Source organism: Vigna radiata, unplaced genomic scaffold (assembly GCF_000741045.1).
Source record: "Vigna radiata var. radiata cultivar VC1973A unplaced genomic scaffold, Vradiata_ver6 scaffold_43, whole genome shotgun sequence".
NCBI lineage: Eukaryota > Viridiplantae > Streptophyta > Magnoliopsida > Fabales > Fabaceae > Vigna > Vigna radiata.
In genome coordinates this window covers 957,961-973,875 of record NW_014542924.1, presented here as the reverse complement: position 1 = coordinate 973,875, position 15,915 = coordinate 957,961, and the positions used below count along the sequence as shown (strand labels likewise).

General features: G+C 35.9%; 2 protein-coding genes across 2 annotated transcripts; both read left to right on the top strand.

The window, feature by feature from the left end:
• Nucleotides 1–8,904: 8,904 nt before the first annotated feature.
• LOC106752679 (protein SLOW GREEN 1, chloroplastic) lies at nucleotides 8,905–13,155 on the top strand. Its single transcript, XM_014634413.2, has 4 exons — nucleotides 8,905–9,684; nucleotides 11,218–11,364; nucleotides 11,506–11,586; nucleotides 12,817–13,155. The coding sequence occupies exons 1-4, from the start codon at nucleotides 9,031–9,033 to the stop codon at nucleotides 13,000–13,002; spliced, it is 1,068 nt and encodes a 355-aa protein (XP_014489899.1). The 5' UTR covers nucleotides 8,905–9,030; the 3' UTR covers nucleotides 13,003–13,155.
• A 1,461-nt stretch (nucleotides 13,156–14,616) lies between these two features.
• LOC106752693 lies at nucleotides 14,617–15,066 on the top strand. Its single transcript, XM_014634428.1, has one exon. The coding sequence runs from the start codon at nucleotides 14,617–14,619 to the stop codon at nucleotides 15,064–15,066; it is 450 nt and encodes a 149-aa protein (XP_014489914.1).
• Nucleotides 15,067–15,915: the final 849 nt, after the last annotated feature.

Sequence of the window (15,915 nt, the reverse complement as noted above, 5' to 3'; positions counted from 1 at the left end):
CATCATCCCAGATGGGAAGTTGGGCAACATTGGTCCACACATCATCATCTAAAATTATGCGAACGCCCTTTACCTTAGTGGATATAATCCCATCTCGATATCGCAAGTTGAAGTAGAAGACTCTTATAAGATCAGGATAAATACATCCTTTTTGTTCTACCAAATGCGTTAGTCCTTGCTCAACAAATATATCTGGAAATTGAAAACCATAGAAACGGAAAAAGTCAAGACGGATATACTTTACCGCCATGATTTTCCTTTCTTACCAAGAATTTACAAAGTCTGCATGTTTTCCTTGATCGGATATCCACCCATCAATGGTGGCAGGACGTGGTTGAGAGGAAGAGGAAGCTCTAGTAGCTCTGCGACGATGCCTTCTTGAATCAGCCATGAAGGAAGTTTAAGAGAATGAAACTTTAAGAAGGTGAAGAGAAATGGAGAGGATTTGAGCTCTAGATTTGATTTCAGCAGTATTTGGGTGCAAAGGAGTGTCTAATAATCGATTATGGGGGGCTATTTATAAGAAAAATGGGAAAACTAGTCGTTTATGGTCGTTTATAGCCGTTATGGGACACTTCAACGGCTCTATTTTTGAAACTGTCAGCGTGATAATCGATTATGGCTCGTAATAATCGATTATCTGCTCAATAATCGCTGCCCAGAAATTGCATGATAATCGATTATGCCTGATGATAATCGATTATCTGTGCAAACTTTTCCAGACTTGAGTTTTGGGTTTAAATAATCGATTATTGCCTTGTGATAATCAATTATGAAGCGTTAAGTTTACGAAAATGCAAAAAAAAAAATCATAGGTTTTGATCCTAAGACATGTCTAATACTCCTAACTCTCTTCTGAGCTCAAAAAATCTATCCTTAGGTAGAGCCTTGGTGAAAATGTCAGCTAATTGATGCATAGTATCAACATATTCAATTTGACAATCCCCCTTTTGAATATGATCTCTTAAGAAATGGTGTCTAATTTCTATGTGCTTAGTTACAAAATTTCTTAAGAATTTCTCTATAGTATTTTGTTTGGGAGATGAAAGTACCTTCATTCCTTTGTTTTATCTGTAGTCCTAAGAAGAAATTTAGTTTTCCCATCATAGACATCTCAAACTCACCTTGCATTATTTTTGCAAATTCTTCACACAAAGAGTCACCAGTTGACCCAAAAATAATATCATCTACATAAACTTGCACAATTAAAATGTGTTTTCCTACTTTCTTAATGAATAAGGTTGAATCAACCTTTCCTCTAGAAAACTCATTGTCAATTAAGAAGGTACTAAGTCTTTCATACCAAGACCTAGGTGCCTGTTTAAGACCATAAAGGGCCTTTTTCAACTTGTAAACATGATTAGGAAATCTATAATCTTCAAAGCCAGGAGGTTGACTAACATACACTTCTTCTTTTATAAAACCATTTAAGAAAACACTTTTCACATCCATTTGATACAGTTTAAATTTCATCAAAGATGCATATGCAAGTAATAATCTAATTGCTTCTAACCTGNCTATCGGTGCATACGTTTCATCATAATCTATACCTTCCTCTTGACAGTAGCCCTTAGCAACTAGNCTTGCTTTATTCTTTGTGATGTTTCCATCCTCATCAAGCTTGTTCCTAAATACTCATTTGGTTCCTAGGACTTGGAATTCATCTTGTTTTGGAATAAGTTCCTAAACTTCATTCCTTTCAAATTGATTTAGCTCTTCTTGCATAGCAATGCACCACTTATCATCTTGAAGAGCTTTCTTTATGTTCTTGGGTTCTATCTGAGACAGAAAAGCAACAGTTAGACAAAAATTATTTAGATTGTGTCTAGTAGTTANCCCTTTTGATATATCTCCTATGATGTTGTCCAAAGATAGTCCTCTTGGTTGTTGATAGCTTTTAGAATCAACAGCTTGGGGTGTTTCTTGAAGTTCCGGAGGATAATTCTCATTTAGATACATCTCTTCAAGAGCTTCTCTCAAGTAGTCCTCATCACCTNCAATGGGTTTATTTGACTCAAGAGGGTTTACCTCAAGGTCCACAATCTCATCAAAGACAACATGCATTGATTCTTCAATTATCAATGTTCTTCTATTAAACACTTTATATGCTTTGCTAGTCAAAAAGTATCCTAGAAAAATTGCTTCATCAGATTTTGCATCAAATTTACTAAGATTATCTTTTCCATTATTCAAAACAAAGCATTTGCATCCAAAAATTTTCAAATGAGATATATTTGGTTTTCTACCATTCAACAGTTCATATGGAGTTAATTTTAGAATTGGCCTAATAAGCATCCTATTTAACACATAGCAAGCAGTACTTACTGCATCAACCCAAAAGTATTTTGGCACATTAGATTAATTTATAAGCGTTCTAGCTAATTCTTCTAATGATCTATTTTTCCTTTCAACAACACCATTCTCTTGGGGAGTTCTAGGAGCAGAAAAATTATGTGCAATGCCATATTCTTCAAAAATTTTTCAAAATATTCATTTTCAAATTCACCACCGTGATCACTTCTCAAAGTTTTGATTTTCAAATCTTTCTCATTTTGAATACGTTTAACAAAAGTTCTAAATGCTTTGAAAGCTTCACTCTTCAAAGTTAAAAAGAAAGTCCAAGTGAATCTAGAATAATCATCAACAATTACAACAGCATAGTAATTTCCACCAAAACTTTTAATTCTAGATGGACCAAACAAGTCCATATGCAAAATTTCTAAAGGTTTTGATGTTGAAATCATGCTTTTAGATGAAAATGAAGATTTGGTTTGTTTACCTCTTTGACATGCAGAACATAATTTGTCTTTCTCAAATTTTAGTTTAGGCAAACCAATCACAAGATCTTTAGAAATTAATTTATTCAAATGTTGCATGTGAATATGTGCAGCTCTTTAATGCCATAGCCAAGGATTTTCTTCTTTAGCAACTAAGCATGTTATACTATGACTAGATGCACTTTCAATATCAATCAAATATATGTTGTTGTGCCTAACACCTTGCAAAGCAATATCAGCAGAATTTTTAAAGTAAACAGTACATTTATCACTCTCAAAGGTTACCTTGAGACCTTTGTCGCATAGTTGGCTTATGCTTAAAAGGTTATGCTTGAGGCCTTCAACATATAAGACGTCTTTTATCGTCAATGTGTTTCCTCCTTCGATGTCTCTGGTTCCCATTATTCTACCTTTGTTGTTATCCCCGTAAGTCACAAATCCCTGCTTTTTCTTCTCGAAAGAAATGAACCTTTTCTTGTCACCAGTCATGTGTCTTGAGCAACCACTGTCAAGATACCACAATGACTTCTTTGACTTAGTTGGTTCTTGGCTTCCTGTATCCTCTGAATCCGCCATAAGACAAATGTTGGCTTCTTCATCTGAGTCACTTGAGCTTGTTGAGCTAGAAGCATTGTCTTCCCAAGTTATGTAAGATTTCTTTTTCTTTTGAAATTTTCTTTCCTTCTTGTCTTCACTTTTCTTGTTCTTTGGACACTCAGATTTCACGTGCCCTCTTTCTCCACAACCAATGCATTTTACACTTAAAGGAGATTCTTGACTTTCTCTCCTTTCTTTACGAATTTTGTCCTTTCCTTTTGCCTTCATAAACTTTGCAAACTTCTTTATCATGAGGCTCATGTTCTCCTCATCATCAGAATCATCATCTTCAATCCTCTTAGAGCTCTTTCCTTTAAAGATTTCAGACTTGAAGGCTAATGTTTTTCTCTTGCCTTGATCCTCTTCAGCAGTTAGTCTCCTCAACTCAAGCTCATGCTCATGGAGCTTTCCAAACAGAATTGGCATTGACATCTGAGTGAGGTTCTGAGACTCCGAGATGGCAGTCACCTTTGGTTGCCAAGACTTGTCCAATGATTTCAAAATTTTTACATTTAATTCATCAGTATCAAAAGTCTTACCCAACCCTGTTAAGTGGTTCACAATATGAGTGAAACGCTTTTGAACATCAGAGATTGTTTCTCCAGGTTGCATTCTAAACATCTCATATTCTTGAATGAGAGTGTTCTTCCTTGCGCGTTTCACGTCCTATGTTCCTTCATGAGTGACTCTGAGGACTTCCCACATTTCCTATGCTATCTTACACACTGAAATTCTATAAAATTCATCGAGTATAACAGCAGATGAAATAATATTGCAAGCTTTAATTTCAATTTGAGCTCGTCTATTTTCTTCAGCAGTCCAGTTAAAATATGGTTTTTCTACCTCTACACCATCAACTGTGCTCTTAGGAATGTAAGGACAATTTTGTACAGCTTCCCAGATGCCTCTATCAACAAACCCCATAAAAATTTCCATTCTAACTTTCCAGAAGGCATAGTTATCTCCAGTTAAAAGTGGAGGTTTGTTAATGGAAGCACCCTCAGCATATACAAGGTTTTGATTGTGACCGTCCATTTTCGCAAATATTTTGAAAAACTATCAAAGCAAGCTCTGATACCAATTGATGGTACCAGGGGGATATGGTTCGAAGAGTATAACGCAGCGAAATTAAAACTAAGAGTAGCGTATAAGCGTGTTCGGTCACTTTTGAAACGAAGTTGGTCCTTTTTCGCAAAATAATTTTCTTTCAGAAAATTAATCGAACAGTTTGAGTGCAGGCAAAAGTAACAAGTGCAGGGAGTAGAAAAATCACACAAGTAATTTTTATACTGGTTTGATTCAGAAGAATCTACGTCCAGTCGTTAATCACTATAAACAGTGATTAACAGTTCCACTAAAAAGATGTTTCTCATATTACAATTATAGTGAATGAAAAGCAAATAAATAAACCTTCCTTCGACGAGCGAACCGGAAGAAGACTACTCTGCCAACTCGAAGAGAACTACTCCGGCAATCGACCAACGATTCGCGAGCTTCTCCTGTTCACGAGACCAGGCAGAGCACCTTACTAACTCGAAGAGAGTCTGCTCTGGCTATCGACACACGATACGTGAGCCTCTCCTATCACGAGACCAAGCAAGGGAACTTTGAACAAAGCTTCTGAGAACTTTCCTCTGACAAACAGTGTTTTATTAAGCTTCTCAGTTCAAAAACGTTGCCTTTGAAGTTTACAGAAGCCAATACATAGCCAATTGCACTGAATACCAAAGGTCAGGTCCCAACTGCCACGAATAATCAATTATTGTAAGTGATAATCGATTATTCAAGTCCGTTATAGGTTTTTCAAAAAGTGATAATTGATTATATGAAGTGATAATCGATTATTCAAGTAAGACTTGTGATAATCGATTATTGCTTCATGATAATCGATTATTCTAGTACAAAATGCAAGTGATAATCGATTATAGCTTGTCCATAATCGATTATTCCAGTGAAAAATACAANGTTTAAGATTTTCCTACTACATCCAAATTCTACAAGTTGCTTTTTAAATAATTCTAATGTTCTCTTCAGATAACACTTCTTGCAGCATCATCAAAACAATTCTTCGGGATTTACCAATACTCCTTATTGGTAACAAGTCTCACCACGAATTCCACTGGTGTTGAACCCACAATCTACCACCTACCACGTAGACTCTAAACGAAGGGAACAGAGTTGAACTCAAAGACTCTGAGACTGTGAGTCCAACGAAAGGGTTGGTCCTTGAAACGGTCAACTCCGGGGTTTATTGTCTACATATACAAGACCTTCACTATATGAACTGCTAGTGTTTGAGTTTTAACTGTATATATAATTCTATTGTATAAAGGAAAAAGTCTCTTTAACAACTTTTTTTTTTTTACAACTTTTTGACAACGCATACGTGTCAGTTTGTGATTGGTCCGTTTCAAATAGTTTTTTAGAATAAATTCAAACAGACTAATAAAATAATAACACATGTCCTGTTGTCAAAAAGTTGTTAAAGAAGAGTTGTTAAAATATCATTGTCCTTGTATAAATACTATAGCACCGTTTGTGTATCTTCAAATGAATGCATCAGACAAGTAATTCATTGAGTTCCAGTGAATGAAACTCACGGCAAGGAAAATATTAGGTCGTAAGACAAGAGTTTTAATTGAAACCAAATTTCAACCCTTATCTAGTTAATACTTTGTTCCTCTCAATCGTCAAATTATACAACTACATAAAATGGTTGACAAAAACTTCGATCAATCTATAATTTATTCGCTTATAGATTAATCGTGAATAGCTTACCAAATACTGTTCATTTGATAATCACCCTTTTGTAATCCATCTATGCACTTGAAACGATAACACCTGGAAGCGTCAGCGTGTCACATGTTCAAAAACTTCACGGTGTTAACTGCATTTAACAGAAAGGCTTTTATTGATTCAAATTGACAAAATTAGGGACCTAATTGATCACTTCAAAAATTGGAGGACCCAATTGAAACAAACCTCCAAATATAGGGACCTCCGAACCTATTAAACCTAAAAAATAAATTTTAAAATAGAAGGAAACAAAAGTCGTTTTTATGTAACATCCCATTTTTAACCATAGAATACTACTAAAATGAATATCACATATATGATAATGGAACTATTATAAAAACCAAACCTACAAAAGACAAGTTCTACACCTTTCCCAACTGTTTCACCCTCACCTCTCGTTGGAGCAACCATAAAGAATGTCTCTCTGAGCTCACACCATTAAGTTGATCATCGCACAAGAAAAAACATACACAAAGACAGACAAGACAAAAGTAAGAATAAGCTATATTCAAAACAATTAATGTTATATATATATATATATATATATATATATATATATATACCTATTTAAACATTATTCATAAGGCAATCATATCACAATACAAACACCAAACACTTTATACAATACACTATTATGAATGGACTGTCTAGACTTGGAATGATTATCGAACTATGACGGGTTGTGCAGTTGTGATGGCTTCTACTACTTTGCAAAACCATTGCAAATGGGTTTCACCCTACCAAACTCACAAGGTTAGTCTATTCCACGCCTTGGAGCATACCGGAAGCCCCCAAGACTAAGACCTCCTACTACTCCTCACGACATGGATCAATCCTCTCTACGTGAGAATGAAAGACCATTGAAGTTTCAGGATAACTCCCAAGACTAAGCTCATGCATTCATTCTAAACATACTTGAACCACACCAAGAAGTTCCACCTTGGAACCAACCTTTCCAACCTTGAAACCAATGATATCACTTCACATTCACATAGCATACCAATACACGATACTATTGATCATACATCAAATAAATAGAAATACTCATACAAGTCATCAGAAATCATGCAATAACACAATTTCTTCATGGCATGTTGATACTCATATTTAGGTAAGGAAAACAACTCTGAAACTCTCACCAACAGCTCCACAAAGGTCCAAAATCCCCAAAACGACCTAAAAAATGTCCAAAATGGACATCCAGAACCCTGAAAACTCCCTAAAAATGTTGTAGTGCTGCCAAGTGGCGCCCAACGCCCCCACAGGGGCACCTAGTGCCATGACAGTAGCAAAACCACTTAGAATTGGACCTTGGAGACCCTACCCTCAAATTCTAAAGACCCCTAGGACCTTCCAGAACTTGAGAAAACTTAGAGAACCGTGCTGTCACTCAATTTGACACTTGAAAACTCACTTTTCACTCCTTCAAGCTATCTAATTTCATGTTTATCCTTTAAAACCCTCAAACCAGTTTGCAACTTGCATAAACAAGTCCAACTTCACTTGTTAGGACTCTCCAAAACTACAGAATACTCCCAGTAGTCTGAACATTGCAGCAGATCTAGGAGGGCGGCCATGTAATGCATAACACCTGTCAATCAATGTGGCCTACCTTGCCACAATGGTTACACTTGAGACGTCATTTTCCTGGTTTGTGAGAGTGATTGCGGTCATGACGTTGAGATGCCAACGTAGAGGAAACATATGTATCATTGATGGGTCTACTAGGTACATGCAAAAGAGTGGAACAACTAGAAGTCAAAGTGGGAACAATAGGTGAACCCAAAATCTGATCACGAACACGAGAATACTCATCAGCAAGGCCGTGCAATGCTAGAAGCATGAAGAACTTTGACCGTTGCTCTATTTCTTTGGCAGGAGTAGAAGCAAGAGGCAATAATTCATTAAACTCATGAAAAAGAACATGAATTTTACCCATATAATCAGTCATAGAGTCTTGACGTCGATGAGCAAGAACATTGAGAAGATCATGACAAACACCATAAAGATGTTGAGTATCATTGGTGGATAATAATTTAGCGTGTTCCTAGATTTCAAAACATGTTTCGTAGGAACGAAAAATTTGTTTTAAAGAGGAATGAAGGGTACCCTTGAGAACAATGCATAACTGAGCATCAACTTTCAACCAATGGGTAACTCCAACAGAATCAATAGTTGTCACATTCTGAGTAATATGATCAAGATACCCCTGACTCTTAAGTCAAAGTTTAACATTTGATGTCCATGTCGCATAATTAGTACCATCTAACTTAAAATGTCGTGATCGTCTAGACTCCTCTTGATCGTCAAAGAGATGACCAAGGAGTTAGAACTCTTAAAGAAAAGGTGAAGAACTCTTGAAAAATGATTTATAAAGAGATTATATGTTTTAAAATAATGAAACTCGTTTATAACAAAATTATTCATAATAAAATTGTTTAATATTAAAATAATTAAATTTCACCACCACTTCTAAAATTACCATTTTCTGCCAAATAATGTATTTTGCATTCATTTTACATTTAATTATATTTTAAAACCATAGCATTTTACATATTGTAATTATTTTATTATTTTTAATATAAATAAAATAGAAGATTGAGAATATAAACAATTTATTTTGATATATATATATATACTTGTACTTGATGTTATCATTTAATATAATAGGATAGGAATACATAATATAATTGAAATGCAGGGTCCTATCATTCTAATTAATAGTAACAAATAACGAGAGATTTTAGTCCATTTAAGAGTTTTTAGGAGGGAGAGGGATAGAAGACGAAGAAGAGGTGTCCTTGGTCTCAAATTCCCACGACAACCGGTGAGTTTTTTCCGGCTAGAACATCTATGAGAAATGGCTTCAACTTCAGTCACCACTTTCTCCATCTGCTCGGAATCCCAATCAATGTTCCGCAATTTCCTAGGCCACCCGCTGATTCCTAACCGCAACAAACCCACATCAATTTCGGTTCCACCAGCCATGGTTCGCGCCACCCTTTTCTCGACATTCGCTTCCTCCCAGACCCCTTGCGCACCCTGCTCGAAAATTTCACCGGGACGAGCTTTATTCAAGTTCCTCTCAGAAAAGGTGGCAATTTTCCTCATTGGGTCGTTTCTGGTGTCGGGTGCCTTCAGTAAGAGAGCTGCTTTCGCAGAAGCATCGCCTTCTGTGAGTTCTGGTGTTGTGTTGGAGGAGAAGATGAAGCCTGCAGAAGAGAAAAATGAGGAAAAGGAAAAGGATCAAGAGGAAGAAATGTGGGAGAAGGTTTTGGAGAAGGATCCAAAAAATGTCGAGGCTCTCAAGGTGGTTTTGTATGGGAAAATTAAGAGAGGGAAGTCAAAGGAGGCTGTGAAGTTTGTGGAGGATTTAATTGCTGCGGAGCCGAAAGAGGTTGAGTGGAGGCTTTTGCTTGCACTTTGTTATGAGACAATGGGGCAATTGAGTAAAGCTAAAAGATTGTTCAGGGAAATCTTGAAGAGAAGGCCTCTTCTACTCAGAGCTTTGCATGTAACGTCTTTTGCTGTTTCTTGTTGTTGTTAAAATTTTGAAAGTGTACCGTAAAGTTTGAATTTTGGTTCTGGTCAGAAAGGTGAGTGGATAGATAGATAGGTAGGCTTTGGTTTGGTTATTTGTTTGCTCTCAGTAAGGGATTAGCAATTTTGAAAATGTGCTTCATATTAACTGGCAAAAGCTTTAGAAAATAAACTGACAAGAGGATTTGTTTGGTGATAGATTTATATGAAGAATATTAGTGGCAGTTATGATGGCTTCTAGTCAATTGTTTAAATAACTACTATAAGTATACTGTAACATAATACTGATTTGGAAAGTGTGGCTGCAAGGATTGGTTTAGGGATGGATTCAAATTAGAGGAGAGGTGAGTGTTACATAAACTTGTTTCAGTCTGGGGATCAAAGGGTAATATGGAAGAAACTTAAATGACGATTTGTGGTCAAGGCTGATCCTAAGTAGCTCCAACTCTCCTACTAAACAGAGAGAAGGTGAACGGAAAATAAGAGTATGTTTTTAGGTATGGTAAATTATGCATTATTATTCTTAGAACAACCTCTAAAACAAAATCAGTTTTGGAGAACACGTAACTCCCCATTTTCATTACCTCATTTCCTCATTTTCATAACAATTGACTGTTTGATTGGAGACCTACTAGCATATTCATTACTTATGTATTGGCATGGTTCCACAGCCTACCAAGTTCCTTTCAATTATTGTGTTTAACTGTATTATTTTCAGTTTCTTATTATGTTGCGTTCTGGTATTATTATTATTTGTACTATTTCTGTGAAAAAGGTTAATTAGTCATTGTTCTGGAAACCTTGCTTCAACATCTTGTGCTTTCCTTGAAATTCAGAGTTCTTGTAGAGAGCTTCCTGATATTATTTCTGTACCATAAATAGTATTGAAGTGTTATTTTACTTTTTGTTGAATTTGGCCTTTTCCAATTTTGTTGTGAGCGTTCTTTAGGCAGGATTTGATTAGGTTAGTTCGAAATTTATGACAAGAGATATGTTGCATACTTTAGATTTAGCTTTGAATGTAATACATTGGATTATTCTTTGCAACATTTTGTGGCTGCCTGCTATATCAAAACAAATATAGTTACGATATTCATATTTTTTTATCCCACATCATTTAATAAGATACCATGGCACTTTATGATAGGTTCCTGAATATGGAACCTAATCAAGAACTCTCTTCCTCACCAAAACAACACAGGAATTGAATGAAAAAGTTATTATTGACAAGAAGAATGTTTGTACAGCAAGAATGCAGAGGCTTAACACTCTCCACAGGTCAATACCTGTTCTACAATCAATTCACCAAAAGTTCCTCTCCCAACTAACTAACCTCTATTTATAACTACCTCTCCTGCCCACCTTAACTGTTTAGAAGCAGTTAAGTAATTACAGTTAGTTAGTTCTCTTTCTCCTCTCATAAACAATCCATCTCCTCTCATTCCTATCACTTTATTTGTTACGTTTTTTCATATATGAATGAGATGAGTGATGCTATCATTTACAGGGTTTGGCTATGGCAATGCATAAAAACCATGAAGGTCCTGCTATATTTGAAATGCTAAATAAGGCTCAAGAGTTAGCTTCTCGTGAAAACAGAGTTACTGAGGAGAGAAACATAAGAATCTTAATTGCGCAAATGCATGCTGTACAGGTGAACTGATGATCCATCAACTTAGGGTCTATTACCAATCAAGTTTCCACTTTCTCTGCTTATCTGCTACCAATTCAGGATAAACCAAGCACAATGTCTGTTAGAATTAATTTAACATGCGCAGCATTGTGTAATTTGCAGGGTAATCTGGAGGAGGGCATAAAGAAATTGCAAGAATTGATTGACCAAAATCCTCGAGATTTTAGGCCTTATATTTGTCAGGTGAGTTTATCAGCTGGTTAATTATGAGTTACTGTGGTACATTAGTTAATCTTTGAGAATCGTTCTGAACATATATGATGGTGCCAATGCTTTGTAGACAAAATTGCTTTTTATCACAATATTGCCAAATTTTTGGTTCATTTGGCTTTATAACTTCAAAACTGGAAACATTTTATGAGCTGAAGCACTATTAATCTGATAAACAAAAAATAGATGACTTGGGTCAGAGTTTTAGCTCTGCCAGCTGCATAAAAAAATCATTAACTTGGTCCCAAAGTTGGCTCAGTCGAATCCTTTGATCTCAACCAGAACTTAGTGAACCAGGTAAGAAAAGAAAAAAGAAGGGTAAAATTTGAAACCAAGGACAAAATGCTGACTAAATAGAAATATTTGACATTTTCTATTAAGTTCTATCCTTGTCCTCATGAAATACTTAGACGCAATTAGCAAAATCTAACATAGTCACAACTTTGATAAACAATAGAGACCAGTTTGTTTATGTTTCTTTCCTTTTTCATTTAGGAACCCAAAGAGTTATTTCATTAGGATTAAAACAAACAAAAAACTTGCTATTTGAGGGGACTAAATTCTTAATTCAATATCATTTTCATTTTAAAACTTCAGAGCACAAACACTGAGAGGAGAGGTTTTCAAGAGACTCAGCAAGTGGGTTCTGTGTTATCATATTCTGATTGTATGTAACAAAATTTCTAGGGTGTGAAGAGTAAAAAAACTTGGTAGAATAGTTAAAGTAAACAGTGAGGTATTTCTCCTATAGCTGGTGTTTTCGTCAAAGAGGACTTAGTAGGACTCCTAAATTCTTATGCCTGGATCTTTAGAAAAATGGACTTAATCACCTGTAAATGATTTTACTTTAAAGTCCCCCCATCTTGTGGCTTTTCTCCAGTATATACTTCAGAGTATGGCTTCCCCTTCTGTTTTTTCTGTGTCTGCAATGCATGCTGAAGATGCGCTAAGCTTCAAAATCTTGTTTGCTTTCATTGTTGAAGGAGCAAACTTTTATTTTCATTTTCCATCTTGCACCTGTCTTGTTTTTTTAATATGTTTGTTATTTGTGTTAATGCAATTAATTTGCTAAGTATACTTTTGTATGATAATTCACACTGAAGGACTACTTTCTGTGATCATAGAACCTAAAGGTAGAGACAGAAGTGATTCTGGTTGATTGCTTTCATGAAATGACTAAATTGATTTTGAACAAAACTGCAGGGAATAATATACAGTCTCTTGGGTAAAACTGAAGAAGCTGCACAGCAGTTTGAAACATATCAAAGTCTTGTGCCTGAAGAATTTCCTCAGAGGGGATTTCTGGATGATGTTGCCATAGCAGCAAAAAAAACATCCTTTGAAAAGTTTAATAGAGAATTTAGAAATCAATTTTCTTATCGGAAATAGACTTGCTGTCTTGGCAACTACCAGTAGCAGGCCCTTCAGAAAGCTAAAAGTTAGACTAACTTCATGATGTATAGCACAGTTTTGTTTTTGTTTTTTGTTTTTGGTTTTTTGTTTTTTAACCAAGATGGTTTAATCATTCGTAATTTTTATTTATGTTGCGTTTTTTTTTTAAATCGGTCTCTGTTTTTTTTTTCAATGAAAAATGGTAGTAATTAGATTTATCGTTAAATTAGGTTCACTGAATTAAATTTTAAATAGGTGAAAATGTCTAATTAAAAAAAGAAGGAAATGAGGAGGGGAGCAAAATTGAATGTTCCCATCTTTGACAAAAAAATTATGTATCTGAATCAGAAAAGGAAGTGTTAAAGCCAGAAAGCTCCTTTAGTGGACTGCAAGACTTGGATCCTCAAGAAAATCCCTATGGATTTGGGAATTTGGGGGCTTTGATCATCACTTGAGGACTGAGACTAACCCTCTTCCCTCTGGTGACTGCAGAATTTTGCTAGAAAACCTAGAACAGTCTTCCAAACTGCACCGCAACCTCTCCTTCTTCCAATTCCCTACGCCTCGGTTCCAACGACCCCGACTTCTCCTTAAGCGGTTAGGTTTTTCTCGTTGTCCGAGGAATTCCGAGGTTTCGGTGGTAAGTGCGTTTTCTTTGGAGCTGAAAGTGGTGACCGGTGTGGTTGAGCTATGGGGTAGATGTCAGTAGCTTGGTTTGGTTAATTTGAAAGCGCTGAATCAGGTTTCAGGGGGAGGGGTTGGACGTTGCTTTATGGTATATGTTTTGTTTTGGTTCGTTGTTCAAATGGGTGTTGGTTCCANCTTTATGATTCCATTCTTGGGAAGCGCCTCTTATTGCAACTTGAATGGCCAAGAATAAAGTCTGTTTGATTAAAGTACAATTGAACTAGTTGACTGCATGTATGGATAAAAAAAATATAAGCAAGGTTCACACACTTAAATTCAATGATGATCAAACTCAATTCAGTAGGATGCCTTGCTTGAACATAATAAAATTATCACTCAACAATTGGAGGATGTGATGAAGAAACTCTCTCAATTGCCACAAGAGATGCAAAACGTTTCACAGGTTCAGCAACAACAACAATCACAATGGCAACAAATATCCTTTTTATTTGACAAAACTTTGAAGTTGGAGGAAACTCTTCAACAATTTATACAAGTGACTATCTCCAACCAGAAGAGCACTGAAGCGGTCATTAGAAATTTGGAGATACAAGTTGGCCAACTGGCTAAAAAGTTTGAGGAGATGCCTGACAGGAGTTTTGGAACTAATACTAATGTTAATCCTAAGAAGCAGTGCAATGCCATTATGACTAGAAGTGGCAAGATGTTGGATGAGAGAAAAATTGAGAGAAAAGAAAAAGCTAAGTTGAGTGAAGAAGAAGAAGAAGAAGAGAATGAAGAGAGAAAAGAAAAGGCAAGAAAAGAGAAAAATGAGGGGAAGATTAAAGAAAAAGAGAGAGAAGAGAGAAAAAAAAAGCAAAAATCATTGAGAAGCCTCTTCCTTATCCTAAGGAGTGTTCAAAGATCGAAAATGAGAAGCAATATAAGCGTTTCAAGGAGGTCTTCAAGCAATTGGAGATTACCATGCCTTTGACCGAAGCATTACAGGAAATTCCTACTTATGCAAAGTACATGAAGCAATTCCTCAAAAAGAAGAAGTGTCTAGATGAGGAAAGAATTGAAGTGCAAGGTAATTGCAATGCCATATTACAGAAGACGCTCTCGCTTCCTCTCAAATTCAAAGATTCGGGGAGTTTCACTATCCCTTGCACCATTGAGAATTATGATATAGGGAAGACTCTAATTGACTTAGGAGCTAATATCAATCTAATGCCCTTATCTATGCTCAACAAGATTGGTGGTCTGGAGGTCAAACCTACAAAAGCAATCTTACAAATGGTAGACGGGTCCATCAAGCATCCTTATGGTGTGGTAGAAGATGTGGTGGTGAAAATTGATAAACTCAAATTTCTAGTGGACTTTGTGGTGATGGAGATGGAAGAAAATGAAGAGATACCGATCATTCTTGGATGACCATTCATGAAGACAACCAAGGTTGTCATTCATGTAGATGATGGATTGCTAACATTGAAGGATCAAGAAAGAGAGGTAACTTTTAATGTCTTTGAAGATGGGCAACCAATTCAATTTTGAGCAGACTAGTCTTAAAACAGTAGATGAAGTTCTATTAGTGACTAGTCTACCAGATAAAGCTGTCAAGTCAGTCAAGAAGAGGATTAATTGTTTCTCTACAAAAGTGGAAGGAGAGGAAAAGGAGAAGGAAGAAAAATTGGTTCACCAACACCCTAATGTGAAGAGTAATGAACCCAAACCTGGCACACCAGTGAAATTCAAAAACAGGTTATGGGTTGTCAAGAATATTAAAGAAAAAAGGATTCTTGAGATTGAAGCTCCTTATTCTAGGGGAGTGAAGTTGGTGGCCAAAAAATTGCTGAGATTTTGTTGGTGTTAAAGGAAAGACGAGCATCAAGATTAAAGATCTAGATTGAGCTTATTGGGTCAAGTTAGTGACGTTAAAGAAGCGCTTACTGGGAGGCAACCCAATTTTCTAAACCTATCTTTTTAATTTATGTAGGCTTTATTTTGTTTGTTTTTAGAATAAGTTGTTGATGTACTTGGTTTAAAACTTATGTTTGATGCAATTGGTTGATGATGATTTGATGAGTGTGCTTAATGATGCTTTTATATTGATTGATATTGAGATGATATATGAGATGCTATATACAGGTGGTGGTTCACAATATGTGTGAACAGATGCATGATGATATGATTATGATTGTGATACTGGGCATGATGTGTATCTATGTATTGGAACATGGAATTAGCCTATATTGGAACTTGAATGATTGCTATTACTTTGAA